General features: G+C 37.4%; 1 protein-coding gene across 2 annotated transcripts in view; it reads right to left on the reverse strand.

Annotated features, from left to right (window-relative positions):
• Window positions 1-3,079: 3,079 nt before the first annotated feature.
• Window positions 3,080-16,960, reverse strand: part of DNAH5 (dynein axonemal heavy chain 5) — a 152,280-nt gene continuing 138,399 nt past the window's right edge. For both annotated transcript variants that reach the window (XM_075744824.1, XM_075744825.1), the window contains 9 exons: window positions 16,436-16,681; window positions 14,698-14,917; window positions 13,826-14,031; window positions 12,402-12,605; window positions 11,591-11,806; window positions 9,243-9,455; window positions 7,728-7,880; window positions 5,582-5,813; window positions 3,080-3,556 (listed from right to left, as the gene is read on the reverse strand). In XM_075744824.1, the coding sequence (XP_075600939.1) occupies window positions 3,405-3,556; window positions 5,582-5,813; window positions 7,728-7,880; window positions 9,243-9,455; window positions 11,591-11,806; window positions 12,402-12,605; window positions 13,826-14,031; window positions 14,698-14,917; window positions 16,436-16,681 (1,842 nt within the window). In that variant the 3' untranslated portion in view covers window positions 3,080-3,404. The remainder of the gene's footprint in view (window positions 3,557-5,581; window positions 5,814-7,727; window positions 7,881-9,242; window positions 9,456-11,590; window positions 11,807-12,401; window positions 12,606-13,825; window positions 14,032-14,697; window positions 14,918-16,435; window positions 16,682-16,960) is intronic.

Here is a 16,960-nt window from a genome sequence, read left to right on the forward strand (position 1 = left end):
ATTAGGAAATCGCTTTGTATGTCCAGCTCCAGTTAGTTAGAACAGGATAACTGTCCAAGCAAGGAATGAAAAAAACCCACCACATCATAGAGGAAAATTGAACTCTCTTCAATATTAATTTCATTATCAACAGAATTTAATGAAGGATAGGTCAGAATGAGCATTACTTTCTCTATGATCCAGTTTGTACATATATCATAACAATGTACTTCTGATTAAAAAAAAAATCCTTTTCAATTATGACAACTGTACTTACTGATAATTTGGAATTGTACTGCCTCCTGTGATAAAAACTTGGCTTTTTCTTCTTCCTTATAATCTCTGAAGGTGGAACAAATCACAACAGTGAGAACAAAAAATTTAATGTGAGTTACCTATGAGCTAAAAAGTATGAATGTGAGCACAGAGCACAGGGAAAAAAGTATTTCTGAAGAGAAGCTCAGAAGACAAGGCCTTTCTATGTAGTATAGCCTACACAGCATAACATATATTTGAAATATTAGGTTGCTTATTTTAAAATACTTATAAAATTGATGAGGAATTTCAAAGGATTCTGATGAAGCTGTAATATCTGCACCTTATTCAGAATGTTATTTTACCATTAATTTCTAGAAGAATTTTGCATAACATTTGTTTTTAAATATTCTCCAAAATACACGTATTTATCATGCCAAGTATCAGAAAGAAAAGAAAGGAATACCTTCTGTAATCCTGCATTTTTCCATACCCTCAAATTTACAGTGCTGCATGCTTAACAGCACAATTGACGTCTGTGAATGGTTTTTCTCAATACATTCAGTAGCAATAGCAAAGCAAAAAGCGGAGAAAGTACATCCAGTTCTATAACACGTCAGGGCTGGTTGTTTTATTGATATTCCTTTCCATAGAAATATTTTATTACCCATTTCCGCTATGAAGATTGACAACAAACAACTCATTGTTTCACCTGTTTGAAGGCGTACGTCAGGGAGCAGCGAGGGCAGGCTGCCTGGAACAGAAAGTGGAGCTGGCAGCCAGGAGTCACAGCAGGGTGGGCAGGGCAAAGCACGCTCTGACAAGGGCACAGTCCCACGGCACCTGAACGAAAAAGCAGAGCAGGTCCGTGACAGCAACCAGGGCCAGCTAACGTACCAGTGACTGCCAGATGAGGCTGTAATAACAAGGCAGATCTGACGTGACGCCAGAAAGTTGAGTCAGCAAGGCAGGGCCTGATCTGATGAGGATAACCAGAGTCTGCCACAGATCAGTGATCGCCAGGCAGGGCCATAGTAATGAGGGAGGTGCAATTCCAGCTGCCCCAAGTTGTCCCCCAGCCCAGGCAGCAAAACCCCTGGGAGAGCAGGTTTATGCACTCTGGCTCCTGACATGATACTGCATTTCAAAAGAGCTTTTCATTGAACTTTCCCATGCCTCATCATTCCAATCCTGCTGGTGGTTTTGCAGATGCCAATGCCAAAATTCTTAAGAAATGGAGCTAACAGAACAGAAATAACAGTGACTGCCAACATCAATTGCTTCACTGATCTAACAGTCTTCAGCACAACTAGGATCATCAGGGTGTATTTATTTAGGGAACTACCCTTCTCCCCACCACCCCCACAGAAAAATCACACTCTGAAAAAAACGTGCACAGCTCACTCACTGAGAATTACCATGGGATTTGACATCTCCACTGTGTCTACATTATAGCATAATGGTACATCAGATCCACTGTTTGAAAGGTGGCATTTCAAGTGTACACGGCTTGTAAATTCTCAGTGTGAATGACTTGCACAAGGACAAAGTATGTGCATCTCCTCCAGAGAGGAAGGTCTCGGTGAAAGTCCACAGCAACTTAGAACTCCAATGAGCATCTGGAGGATCTTCTTCAAGTCTGAACATGGTGCACCAAGGTCCAGTAAAGAACAGTTCAACCCTCCCATCTTATATTTATTGCCATGTCTAAATTAAAAATATTTCCTAAAGAAGATTTTCATACATTTCATTTGTTTCACTGGGAGTTATTTAAAAGAAAAAAGAAAATGTTCCACCTAAGTTTCATAACTGGTTTGACTGTAGAAACGAATGCTGAAGTCTCCACTAAAATACAATTATTCTATCTTCTAATAAGCAAATTTATTTCTTTAAATGTTAGATTCAGGCAGGAGATATACTTAACGTGTTTATTTAATAAATTAATTAACGCACCTTTCAAATTCCATATATTGATTTGACATAAAATTCAAAGCAGCCTCTTCGTTGCAGCATTTATATATGACAGATGCACTGGAAATATTGGTTCTTTCTGCTTCCTTTTCTGTAGCACCCGTTATTGTGAATGACTAGTGGACCACTAAGATACATGACCCATTGGACTCAGCAACAAAAATACATTGGATTTTTGATGATCAAATAAGTGTGCTTAATGTGTGAAGTCAATAGTTTTCAACTAAATGGAGCTGCTAACATTTCTCTCAAGACAGATTCTTATGTGAGAAGTTTCCTATCTAGCTGGAAACCAAAAAGACTACAGCACATAAAGAAGGAGAAAGGGGGAAAAAAACCCCACAAAACAACCCACAAACCCCACAATATATAAAATCACAACACTGCAAAATTAGAACAGAAACAAAGCTAAAACTGATGTCATAAAACTAATAACCTTGATGAAGATTGACTCAAATCTGGTGTTTTAGCACATGAAAAAATATCCAAGCATTCTTATGGAACTATTTTCTTCCTATCCATTATATATTTATAGGTCATGAGCCAGATACGAAGGAATTCTGACAGATATGAAATGCTTGTTTTCCTATGTAACACAATGCAATTGTTCTCCAAGTGGTGATACAGGTGTGATATTTCTCCAGTCTCACCTTCCTTATTTAGACAGCAAGAAAACTAGAAACTATCAGCTAGGAGATAAATCTTGGAATATTATCTTGAGGGATATTAACTAATGTGAATGGGCAACTGGGCTTATCTCTCCATAGATACACACAATTAAAAAAAAAAAAAAAAGAAAAAAAGAAAAAGTTTTGCCTTTAGCTACTTGGAGGTGAGTTCTGGTACAAGCATATTTACCACTGAAAAGTAACAATGTTCAAGTCAATCTTTATTCGAGGTAAAATTAAGTACACAATAGTGAGATAGGCACACTACATATTTGTCATGATTTGTCAGGACATCAAAGGTAGTACTTCAATCTATTTACCAAACTTAATATCACTTTAAGATTTATCCTTTATAAGCCTATTGTACAGTTTTATTGAGAACCATTTTCTAAAAATACCATAATGGAGTCTATGCTTTAGAAAGTATATTTTTTAGAAGTTATGCACTTTATAGCTAACTACATATTGATGTTTACATTTAAAAACAGAAAAGAACTCCTAGAAACCTTTCTTTTTTTTTTTTTTTAAACATTACTTGACATCACACAGAAGTGCTACCCCACGCAGTACCCAGTGCTCTGGGGGCTGAAGGGTTTTAAGATCCACAGCAGCAATGTAATTCATATCTGTTCGAATGGTCTTTTTGTAGACTGGACATGAATACAGACGTGGATCTTTTGAAGCTGAAAAGACAGAAGAGACATAAACAACAACGAAACTAGGTTGAACAACCAGGGCCCTAAAAGGGACTGGGCATAAATGTAAAACTGACTGAAGTTCAGCAGCACACAGCTCTCCATTACTACCAAAGAAAACTCTTACTTGATTCTCACACTGTTCACTACTGGTTTATTGCCAGCTGAAGGCCACATATGGCTTGAAATTCCTGTAGGTTTAAGGTTTAACATCAGCACCTAGGAACTGGATGTAGCAAGAAATGTAAATGGACACTCTAGTGTGATTAGCGTTACTATTAGTTCAATGTGTCCACTGAACATTACTTCTTGTCAATACATTATTAATGTGTCAAAATTAAAAATGCCCTATTTTGAACAACCTATTTTGAAAGGCATTTAGTATTTCAGAGTATAAATTGTCAACTTATTCACTGCAGAATTAGAACTGTAGTTTAGTCGTGCTTAATGCGTCAGTGTTCATTATTTAGTATCTTGGCTGCTTTCACAGTAATCATGCCTCTTATCAAAAACCAGCTACACAAAATCCTGGCAAAATAGCATGTAAGCAGGCTTTGCTTTTGGAGGTGGAATGCCTTTCCACAGAAATTTCCAATTTTACATTCAACATTGGATAGCCCTATCCTATTTTACATCCCTATTCAACAGTATTTCCTGTTTTATATGCAAAAAACCCCCACATTAACCTAAATTATACATTTTCACAAAACAGCACTATCCCTCAGCCCCATAAGTTTCCTTTCCATTCTTACAGTCCTTTTTAGCCTCAAAGACAAAACATCTTCCACCACCTCACTCCATCTCTTGCTTGTTTCTTTTAGCTCAAAAATAGCCTTGTCCAGAAAAGAGCATTTTTATAAATATGCACGTTACATATATAACTTATGTAAGATATTTATGGATAGCATGTTATATTTTTATATTTATATGGTGTATGCATCCTTATGTAAGTTTTATAGAGAGAGCTATACATAATTACATTGGGTTTTGGGATGTGGGAAAGCGTTTATTTGGGTTTAGGTTACAGAGGCTACAGAGCTTACAGAGTTTATGTATACAAATGTTGATCTTCTCAATCAAGGACATACACTATCAATGGAAGACTCAATACAAGCATATTTGTCAGAGGAGACAGAATAGTCATCTGTAACGGGTTTAAAAATTAAGACTAGAAGACAGAGATCTATGTAAATATTAGGAAAAAAGATGCCTATTATCAATTATCAAGGAAAGGTGAAAGCTCATTTTATATGGAAGACTGGGAAGTCTCCCCCCTTGAAAAAGATTCAGTATGTATATAATGAATAGAGACAGCCTCATGAAATCCCTAAAGCCCAAAAGACTTCATAGAATCATAGAATGGTTTGGGTTGGAAGGGACCTTAAAGATCATCTAGTTCCAGCCTCCCCGCTGCAGGCAGGGACACCCTCCACTAGACCAGGTTGCCCAAAGCCTCATCCAACGTGGTCTTAAACACTTCCAGGGACGGGACAGCCACAACCTCTCTGGGCAACCTGTGCCAGTGCCTCACAGTAAATAATTTCTTTCTAACATCTAATCTAAATCGACCCTCCTTCAGCTTAAACCCATTACCCCTTGTCCTGTCACTACACTCCCTGACAAACAGTCCCTCACCAGCTTTCCTGCAGGCCCCTTCAGGTATTGGAAGGCTGCTATAAGGTCTCCCCGGAGCCTTCTCTTCTCCAGGCTGAACAACCCCAACTCTCTCAGCCTGTCCTCACAGGAGAGGTGCTCCAGCCCTCTGATCAGCTTTGTGGCCCTCCTCTGGACTCGCTCCAACAACTCCATGTCTCTCCTGTACTGGGGCCCCCAGAGCTGGACGCAGTACTCCAGGTGGGGTCTCACAAGAGCGGAGTAGAGGGGCAGGATCACCTCCCTTGACCTGCTGGTCACACCTCTTTTGATGCAGCCCAGGACATGGTTGGCATGACTTCCATGCCGTTGAAGAAAATGTTACATTAAATTCTATCAAAATAACACTCTTTTACTTACTGTTATTCTCTGCATATATTCTTATAACTGGCATCATCTCGAAGAGCACCTTGGGCTTAGATTCAGTCAGTCTCATGTTTCTTCTGTCCCAACCAGCTCCTTCCAAATACAGCCCATATACATAGACACCTTCCAAAGGAGGGCTTGTGATATCATCCTTCATCCATTTAGTGACCTCATTGCACAGCACTACACTGTCAAGAGCCCATCCTTTGTTAGCCCTTGTTATTTCCTGCCCAAAATAGACAAAAGCATGGAGGTTACATTTTTACATGTGCGCAAATCCATTTTTTCCAAGCATTTATTAGGAACATATTTGTATGGTCACAACTTATCCTCTTCAATACAAAGAAAATTAACTTTTTATGATATCTGTGTTTACAGCAGTTTGACTTCTAAGCTAGTAATAGCACGGTACTACAAGAAAGCTTTCAGTACTTTATCCACTATATTTGATTTTCAATCTTTCTATTATATACAGTGTCTTAAGATCATACCAAGTAACATAACCACTGAATGTCAATGGTAACTCTTGAAAATATGAAAATCTCATAGCTTTCATGAGATAAGAAAACATTAACTGCATGTGCTAAGTAAAACAGTTTCAACGACAAAAACAAAATGCATAATTCGGTGCATATTTTCTGGGGTTACCTTCCTTTTCCTGTACCTTATACTCTTCATTAACTTTATTCTTAATAATAACTAAGAGCTCACTCAGCTTTAAAGCTACATAAAAAGACTGCAAAAAAAAAAAACAAACCACAGAGAACACTTGAAAACAGACATGCTTAAGATTCAACACATACTTCAAATTTAGTCAGTTAGGGCACTGGACAACACTCCTTTATCTTGCCCAATCCCTTACTATCCCAAACCATTAAGTTACGCCAGATCTAAGTTCTTTTGCGGTCTTGTAAATGTTTTCCAAGATCTTTGTTTGAAGTAATTGGAATTAATATTTTTCCGATACTGCAGTTAATTAGCTGCTTTAAAAGAGCAGAAGAGTTATAGTTCAATGATTATTCTGGCTCCTCATCTTTCTCATTTCTATTTGTTCCACCACATCGCAAAACTAAAAGTCACTGTGGTTTTTGCTTAGGACATTAGGTTGTTATGTACCCACATTCTCTTTTTAGGGAACCAGAAGATTCTGTAGATTCCAATCGTTTCAGATCCTGCTACTACACCCTTTCCACAAGCTTGAGTCCAAAAGAAAATCCCAATTTAGGACTGTTTACTCAAAAGAAATATCTTGCTATATAATTCCAAGTCTATATGCCTGCAATTTTAGTAGAAGTAGATCACCAATTAGAACTTCAATCTGACAGCCAAAGATTACACTACCCAGACCTCAGAGCAAGAAGGGAGATTTTCCTTCTCTGCAACTCTTCATTCTCTCCTCCAAAAGTTGGCTTTTGGAGGAGAGCTCCCATTGGATTCCACCTGAGTATTCTTTCCTAGGTTTACAGATTCCAGACATATATTATCTCCAATGTGTCCCTTTATTCCAACCAATGTAGATACTTATTGTGTCTTTTTAAAGTAAAAAGTCACTCACTTGTCCATTGCAACTAGCATGCTGAGCAACCAACACAATCATCAACAGAGATACATACATTAACAAATACATCAAACTTCATACTTAGGCATTAATAAAGGAAACTTTTTCCCACTTCATGAAGAGAGACCGAATCAGCTACTGAACTGCAGAAGTGCAATTTAAGAGTAATTCTGAATAGTTGTTCTGGCAAGTCTCCAGCCAGGTAAGTACTGAACACAGATCAAAAGGAAGGGAAGAAAGGAAAATAAATTCATGGGCTTAACAGCTCTTCTCAGGGATATCTCAATGGCAACATGAGACATTACTTCTCCAATCTAGCTTAATAATGTTGTAAGGTAGCCCCTACATACATGGGGCTTGGTCAAAGTAGGAAATATATTTTAACACAAGTGGTTGATATAATGAAAAAGTATGTGCAGAGGAAGAACACTTCACTCAGGAAATGTTAGACAGTTATGCCGTCATGTATCTTCCCTGCTGACATGAGGAAGCCACGTGTATAACGCAGCCTTAATCACACAGTATTTATTTTTTTTTAGTATATCAAAGAATAAACAGAGTGAGACTTTAAACACCGTTTACCTGCCTCATTGCAGTTAAAAATCCTTGAGGATTAAAAAACCCCGTCATCCAGAAGCAGTTTGGTCGGCTTTCAAAAATCCAATTATAAAACTGGTGGTTTCTTTCTAGAAGCTCAGTAAACCAGAAACCAAGTGTACTGGAAGGCCAAGATGCCTAAAAATTGTAAACAGCATGTTCATGTTTTAATTTTATTCAAGACTTTTAAAACATCATATTCATGTCAACAAAAGGTAATTCCTCTCAAGGTAGCATACAATATAATATTAGCAAAGCATATTTAAATCTCATTTTACATACCTTAACTTTTAACCTCATAGATAAATGTTGCATCTCACTGAAATCTGAAGCAAATTCTTGCTCTGTTCAAAATCATGCCTACCATTCCATTTAGACATGCATAATGCTCCGTGTGGTAATTGTTCATTTTATGTTGTTTTTGCAAAATTAGATAGCCGTGTAAACTAGGAAGAAATATTGTATACGTGGCTTTCTAAAGCCAAGGTCAATGCATTGCGATAACAGGACTTCTGCCAAAACTATTCTGCTTTTTCGGGGTGGGGAGGTTGGGGGGCTAAAGAAAACTGAGCTTGGACTCTGAAGATTTATGAACATTTTTCTCTTTGAATAGTTGTATCATACTTGCGTTGTGAAGCATCTGCTTTGGTCTAGGTTTTGTATGATGAAGACACCATGTCAATAAAAACAAAACAAGCAAACACCAAAAACCCTCCCCATTTTTCTTTCCATCAGTTGCCATTAACAGCTCTAGTTGTCCCTGAAAACCATTTCTATGGGGAGAGGCTGAGCGAGTTGGGATTGTTTAGCCTAGAGAAGGGTCAGAGGAGATATTATCAATGTTTATACGTCATCTGTGGAGAATGGAAGAAGATGGATCCAGATCCTTGCCAGTGGTAGGAGAAGAGGCAATAGGCACAAGACGAAATGTGGGAAATTCCATTTAAACTTATGGTGTTTTTTGGTTGGTTAGTTGGTTGTTTTTTACTGTGAGGGCGATCAAACACTGGAACAGGTTGCCCAGAGAGGTTATGGACTCAATTCTGGAGAGTTCCAGGAAACCTGTTCTAATTGACTCTGCTTTCAGAAGTGACGTTAAACTAGATTATCTCCAAAGGTCCCTTCCAGCCTCTACTATTCTGTGATTAAGACTACAAATCTTAATCTCAAGGAATATTAACAGTATAATCCACTACTGTGGGTGCTATTTTTTAAAATCCATCATGACATTTTAAATTATTGTCTTCTTTCTAGCTTTTTATCCTGCCAATATGCAACAGGCTGTTAAAACAGGAAATACCTGCATCTCACACATTCATTTCTATTTTTATAAATGAAAGAGGGCTTGTTTTCACTGTGTTTATTTTAGCCCAAAATCTGCTCCAGCAGTTGCACAGCCCCAGTTAACACTTGTGTTTGAAAAAAGTATTTATGTCTAGCAGTTTAATCTAGCTCTACAGAATTTTTTTTTTCCTTACAAAACAAGTGATGAACACCTACTTTTTTCCAGCTAGCAGGAATCCTTCCATCATACATGCAGTCTAAGGCATCCCTCAGATTTTCATTCATAACAATTGTCCCATCAATGGCAAGTTTTAGATCAGTCAGAGTGCTTCTCACTAAGGAAATTACTCTCTGCATTTGTTCAATCTCCTGTCGCAAAAATATGTGCATAGGCTGAAAAGGTCCCATGCTCTTTAGTTTCTCTTTTACCTGTAGGTAGAAAACCAAAGATCCTTCAAAAGAAGCGAAAAACAAAGGTGACTATGTCAAGGATAGGCCCCAATACAATTTTTAAGATATAATACTTTTATTTAGGAAGTTAAATGGTCAGTTTGGCATCTTCCTTGAATCCTCTGCAAGTCAGAATTACAGGATTTGTTCCAAGAGAAATCTATGATGCGCAGATTGGCTATGTTTTTAGTTTAACTCATGATTTAGTCTGTATATCATTCTATGAGCTAACATCAATTAAACAGCATGTAGGCCATACCCCATTTCAAGGATTTCAGCTTTAATTCCAACCGACAGTTCCCAAGGTTCGCTTTGTACAAACCAATCAAGAGTGATTGCCTGAGCCAGTTTGCCTCAGCATAGTAGCACTATTTATCAGCAATACCTAGGAACTACCACAATGCCAGGCAATCTTGTATCCTAATAAAACTTGCTGATATAGCTTTAATCGAAAATGCAAAGTTAACAAATTGCCAACAACTGTATGGACATAACTAGAAATTTTTTAGTCATAATGGTCCTATTGGGAGGCAGGTGAAAAAATTCAGCTAATTCAATAACAGCTATTGAATCCTATACAGGGTAACAGTCCTATTCTTAGTAATATGCATAACCTTTCTAAGTTCATCAGTATTTTGCTACACAAAAATGAATTTAAATAGTTTTCACCATGTGAAAAAGTTTCATGCTCCACATTCACTTTCAGTAATACAAACCAAATTTCTATTTGTCATTTCTGATCAGATCTGATCTGCCCAAAAAGAGTTCTTGCAAACTCAACAGGGCTAACTCTAGCTATACAATGACACTATGTAACATATGTCTTTATTAAGCCACATTCCTGGAAATGTTGAGTAGAATTTGAAGAGAGCTGAACTAACAATTACCTTGAGATTTAACCCATCACTAAAGTAGTACCCTTCTGAGAAACTCAACAAATTGCAATCCTTTGCAGATCTCAGACACCTGGTTCAGCTTTTTGGAAAGTCATAAAGCTCAGGCTTCTAGAAAGACAGTAGGTCAGAACCTTCATCAAGTGCAAACTTTTGGAAGATTGCTCGATAATCAGTATTCCAAATACAGATATGTTAACTCATCCATTCAGACAAAATATATTATCGTAATTATGCCACTTGAAGGAAGGAAGATTACGTAATACAAAATTGGCTACAGAAAACATAAAACAGGCATCCTCTGATACAGGAAATGTAGGAATCATACCTATTTTACAAGGATTTTCCTCTTATTTATTTGAAGTTCTTAACCAGCCTCACCTGGGAAGAACTGTAATGTCAGCATCCTCAAGTTCTAGGGCTCTAAAGGAGAACTAAGAACTATGGAAAGACCCAGAAACAACACAAATTGTCCAAACACTCAAACTGCAGTCTCCAGGATGGGGACACAGAATATAGTCGATTAGAGTGCTCATGTATCAGATTGGAGCTTACCAGTCATCAGTAAAGGTTTTCAAACTGTAAGAAAATCCTCTCACCTTGAGAGTCATTCCATCTTCCACATAAACAGAAGGAAAGTTGCTATTTCAGAAAAGAGATGGCTGCAAGGCAGCAGGTGTCCATTACATAGTTACATAGGCTGTTGTGCGTTAATATGAATCCCGAGATACTAACGCTAGGCTTCAGTCAATGAGAGCTATCACTTGACAAGCTTTTCAGACTCACTTCATTGAAGAAGAAAGCAACCTAAAAATATCTTCAGGATATAAGCTGAATCCCAAAATAATACGTATGTTAAAGCAGTAATCCTTTTAGAAGCATGAGTACACTTGCAACACGACCTCAGTTGTCTACAGTGTCAACAACCTTAGTCAAAAGCTGATGATCCTACCTCCCCCATAGTGCAAATGACAACTTAAGCATCAGTGGTTTAATATTTTGAAAAAGTTCTTACAAAAGCACTTCAGCGCACATTTAGTGACTTCATTATAAAGGTTAAGTCTGATTAGACTTCTTTAAAATACATTTTTGAAGTATTGCATGTATGAATTAATTCAGACATGCTTTTAGAAAAAATAGTATCATTATGGGGTTTTTTTTTAATATATAAACACAAAGCAAGATGGAGCAAATGTTTTTGACAGAATATAATTAACTGACCTCAAATGGTACATAATCATCAGGAAGCTTTTCCAGCATATCATCAGCCAGTCTGGCTACAACTGCCTCTCGGGTTTCGCCTCCTCCAGCAGAGCTATCTTTAGGCTGAATACTGAGGATAATGTCCAATACATCTTTGGAAAGTTTACTTTGGTAAGTGATATCTGCATTGGGGTGCAAACCAAACACCTCTGGTGTGTCATAAGCAGGAAGACTCTACATAGTAAAACATAAAAAGAGCACAACTGGAAATGGATTTATTAGCTAATTATTTAAAAACAAACAAACAAAAAAACCCAACAAAACTCACATCAAACCCAAATAACTAACACCAAAAAAACCCCCAAACCGCACCCCTTACATCGTAAAGAGGCTAGGTCTCTTCAAATAGTCTTAAAGCAAATAACTTGCTGTGATCTATTTATCATGTTACAGCCCAAATCACACCAAGGTTAACAACAAATTCAGGTTTAACATCTATACGCTATTTTAATAGTCAGCTTGTACTTTCATATATGTACACCTCTTTTTTCTGTGAGGTTGTACCCAATGTCTGGACTCCATTCTTTGCCCTCTTTAATAACTGTATACCTTCAGGCAGGTCCCTCAAGCAAATCACATGAAAAAGAAAAGATTCCCATCATGATGATGTTTAACATTGATGACAACAATTAGTTGTCACTAACAGATATGCAGACTGCTAGAAAACAATAAATAATCTGTGAATAAGAGACAAAATACAAGTACTCAGGAACTCGTGAGAAAGCAGTCAATTAGGGTTTTTTGTGTTGAAAAGTGCTCATTTACCAACCTGTATGTACTGAAGGTATTGATCCACCATGGTACATTTGGGTATGCTGTACCCTTTGTAGAAGCTGAATTCTTGACTAAATGTATTTTCACTGAACCAAACCTTTACAAAAGTGTTCATGAGTCTTTTGTCATAGTCATCTGTCACACGGCCACCATACTGGATCTCACCTATCATGTAACGAACAGTACTCCAGGAGATCCCCTAAAACCAAGTAGAACGCATTGACTTCAGCTAAATCTCTTCTCACCTATTTACATGTCCCTTAGTAAGAACAGCTGATACACCAAGCGCTGCATCTATTTCCCTTTTGGAAGAAAGTTATTTTCTTACTACTCTTTTTTCCTGTAACCCTGCATTCCCAGAACACCTCCAAGGATTTCCCAAAATAGAATTCATTGACAACTAATTCAAGAGGCTATTCTAGCATCTGGGCAAGAGCGATACAGCTACATTCCAACCATGCTTTCAACTTCACTTACAATGTCAACTGCGAAGTGATCTGCCACAGACCTCTATAGGACAAGTGACCATATGAAAGTGAGAAATCTAAGAGGAATTCTTTCATAGTCATTTAAAGTCACTTACAATTTCTTTATGCTGCCAAGATAGGTTGGAGGAGCCAAATTTTAATATTTTTACTCAGAATAGATTTAAACAAAAGAATATTTTAAATACAGTGGTCCATTTTTAACTATCTGACATAATTATCATTGAAAAGAAGATCTGTAATTCTAAGGTTTATACTTCTGAAGTTTTTTGGGGAGACAACTGGGAGGGACTTTTTTTTCTTTAATCTATAGGTTTGACGTGGTTTAGGCCCAGCCGGTAGCTAAGTGCCATGCACCGCTCGCTCACCCCTCCCCTGGCAGGATGGGGAGGAGAACGGAAAAACAACTGCAAAGCCTCGAGGGTTGGGATAAGGGCAGTTTACTGGGACAGCAAGGGAGAGGGAAGCAATCAACAACAGTGCTGATAACAGATAGTAACAATGGGTGATAACAGAGAACGATTTTACCTATCCCAGGACCGACCCACCCGACGCTCAACCGGTCCCAGAGCCACGCCAAGCCCGCCCCTGACCGACTAGCCCCCTTTTATGGTGAGCATGACGTCACATGGCATGGAATAGCCCCCGGCCAGCTTGGCTCACCTGTCCTGGCTCCTTGCGAAATTAACTCGATCCTTGCCAGAACCAGGACAAGGTTAATATAGAAATTTAACATGCACAGGAATAAAAGTCTAATTTAAGCCTGCAGCTCTACAGACATGTATCCTTGGAATGTTGAATGTTCGTGGAAAGAAACAAAAGAATAATTTAAAATCATGTTTGCGTTTCAGTTATTGGGAACTACGTATATACATTCCACTAAGTAGAAAGATCCATCACCCTAATCCACTTTCCCCACAAAAACATTAATTACCTTCTTGGCATCCGTGCCATCCAAGTGGTTTTGAATGAACTGCACAGTAGCATTGAAATCAGCTTGATTAAACTCATAAGGTATATTCCAACCCAGAGATCCAAACTTGCGTCTTTCTTGAACAGTGGAGTGTAGAAAGGCTACAGCATACAACATTGGTTTCCATTGTACCATGTCGCTGACATCTAGTAAATCCTGGCTGACACCTGTTGATTGTAAGTGGGCTTTATAAGACACATAGTAATAGTATTTCCAAACTCACTTCAAATCAGTGCTAAAACATCACTCCTAGAGATATTCAGTTGGCTCTTTGCCTCTCCCAAGAGTAAGTTATTGTCCTACAAAGCGTTCTATGCTGGAGGTAGTTTAATGACATGTTATTAAGTTGCTCAAATTAGCAACTTTCTTCAAATAAAGGAAGCATCAGGAAAAAAACCCAACAATTTACTAATAGCTGAATTCCCATTAAGTTGCTTTCTGCACAGACTTTTTTTTTTTTTGCAATGTAAAGAGCACTTAATAGCCAACAAAGATTAATATGTTGCTTTTCTGCCAAAAAGACACAAGAAGATTAAAAATTTAAACACTTTGAACTGAGATATTAGAAGCCAACGTGAGAAAAGAAAAAGCATTTCCTGTTTTGCTGTCCAGTTAGTTCTGGCAACAGAACTTCAGCAGATCTTCTCTTCCTTTTAATTTTCACAATGTTTAGCTCAAACCAAGTATCAAGATGAGTCCTGACATTGTTGTGATCAGTTCCTCATAGTACCTTGCATCTACTATAAGTGGCTACAACGTGACCACGTGATAACACCAGAGAGTTCAAAGATTAGCAAAATTTAATTTTAAATCATTACCACTCTAGCACTCACCACTATATGTTCTCTTTAGTCCAGCTCTGAGCCCTTGTGGTGGTTCATTGGTAAACTTGATAGACATTTGAAGAAGGGTAATGGGGAACTGTTTGTGAATGTCAGTTGTCATCCACAGTCGAAAGCTTTCATGGACAGTTTCTGTCTCTATTAAAGTGTCCATCAACTCATCCAAAAAATCAAGTCCAAGGTGGCAGTTTTGCAGTAGTGCCCAGCCTCCCTAGTTTAAAACAATAGAATATAAAGTTATCAACATTGTTTACAAATTGAAACCACTAAAATCACTCTGTTTATGCTGTAGGTTAGACACAAAGCCAACACATCTAAGCAACAGCAAAATATAACATGTTTAAGTGCTTATCAGAACTGTTAAAGGAACAATTTTTGCACCACTGTCTCACCAAATCAAAAACAAGGCCTTAATCATTTTATTTCACGTACATTTCATGTACAGAGGCCAGTATCTATAGTAATGGTACACATGCAATTAACAAAGTTTTTTTTCTCCAAAATAAAGCTCATGTGAGCTAACCTGTGGGCTGTTGCTTCTGGAGGCATTGTTAACTTGATTGGTTTTATCATCTCAGCAAGTGTTCCTTACTTGTCCAATCTAGCCTTCTCAAGTAGTCCCTACCTTTTCCATTTCAGTACATTTAAAACATACCTGGACATGACTATAGTGCTCATAAACACTGATAAATCTTGACTTATATAAGGGAGCTCAGAAGTAGTTCCACAGAGCAAGCTGCTAAACCTTGCTCCTTACAAGGGTCACAGGCTTGGAAAATCACCAAATATACATACTTAATCTATTGCTAACAATCCATAGATATCAAACTCTCTCATATCAATTACCATAATTCATATAGACATTTCACATACTTCTTCATTAAGAGGATATGTGAAACACTGAGGGAAAGTAACTGCATTTCTCTTAACTAAACAAAAGGAGCACTTCACTATCTTTTTGAATGAGTTTCTTCTCATCTGATCTCCTAATTAGCTCTTAATGTGAAGTTGTCAACCAAGAATCTGAGGCAAAAGTCAGAGGAAAACTGATTATACAGACAGGGGAGAAGCTCATAACACAGGAGTGCAAGAAATTTAATCTGTTCACATCAGCATGCATAGCATTACTACCACCTGATGGGCAAAACATGGTAAACTGGAACATCTCACCTTTTCTTACTCATACAGGAAATTTTATTCTTTAATTCTTCCATGTTTCATTTGTAAAATGCCTGTGCTATCAGACTGCCCATGCCAATTCAAAATCCAGACTACAGCAATACAAAATATTTTGCTATACAGCCTTGTTTTTCTCAAGGTTATGTAACTATCAACATTATGTTTGGAATTAATCTTCATTTAACAAAATATGTTTCTATTACTAAAAATACAAAACTGAAAAAATGTTGTGAAATGCTTGCTGATGAATATTTAATATTCATGCAATCCAAACAATCAATTCAGCTATGTTCATCAGTTAACAACCTACAACAAAAACTCCATTTTATATGAAAAACACTGGTGCCTCTACAGTATCAAAAACCTTGTTATAGCAAATTAAATGACTGTGAAAAGACAGATCCATTGTTTAGGACACTTATTTATACAAATAAATACAGGTTCTTGCATCAGCATTAACTACGCACTAAACAACTTTATTTCATGACAGGATTTTCATTTCTAAGTGTTTAGTAAATATACAAAAAACATTCAGATTTCTGTCTCTTACATGAGCCATTGTCTGCTGTAGAAGTTTACGAGCATGGATTTCTTGCCCCTGGCCCATAGAAACATAACGTGTTTCTGTCTTCAGTCTTTTTCCCAAAGCAATGATTGAGTCCGTAGGATCAGAGCCCATGGAAAGAAAGCCTATGAGAGGAGTACGTGGATCTGACTCTTCCCATGTCTTTTCCAAGTCCAAGATGACTTCCTCTGCATATTTTTCCCCCATAGTGTCAATGATGTATTTTCTTGCCTATATCAAAAAGGGTAAATTAACCTGTCACATAATCATTTAATACTGTTTTCTTCCCAGTGTAAATACAACCAATAAGTAAACTGAAGAGCAAAGGCTGCTGTAAATTTATATCAGAAATACAAATATGCAACAAATTTATTTTTTACATGTTAACATATCATACAGTCTTTGAAGGTGTTATTTTGTACAGCCTTATCAGTTAAAAAATTATGTTACATATATCTGCATGTATTGTTATACATAATACCTACAAATATAGTATAATACAAATAATAA

Source organism: Balearica regulorum, chromosome 2 (genome assembly GCF_011004875.1).
Source record: "Balearica regulorum gibbericeps isolate bBalReg1 chromosome 2, bBalReg1.pri, whole genome shotgun sequence".
NCBI lineage: Eukaryota > Metazoa > Chordata > Aves > Gruiformes > Gruidae > Balearica > Balearica regulorum.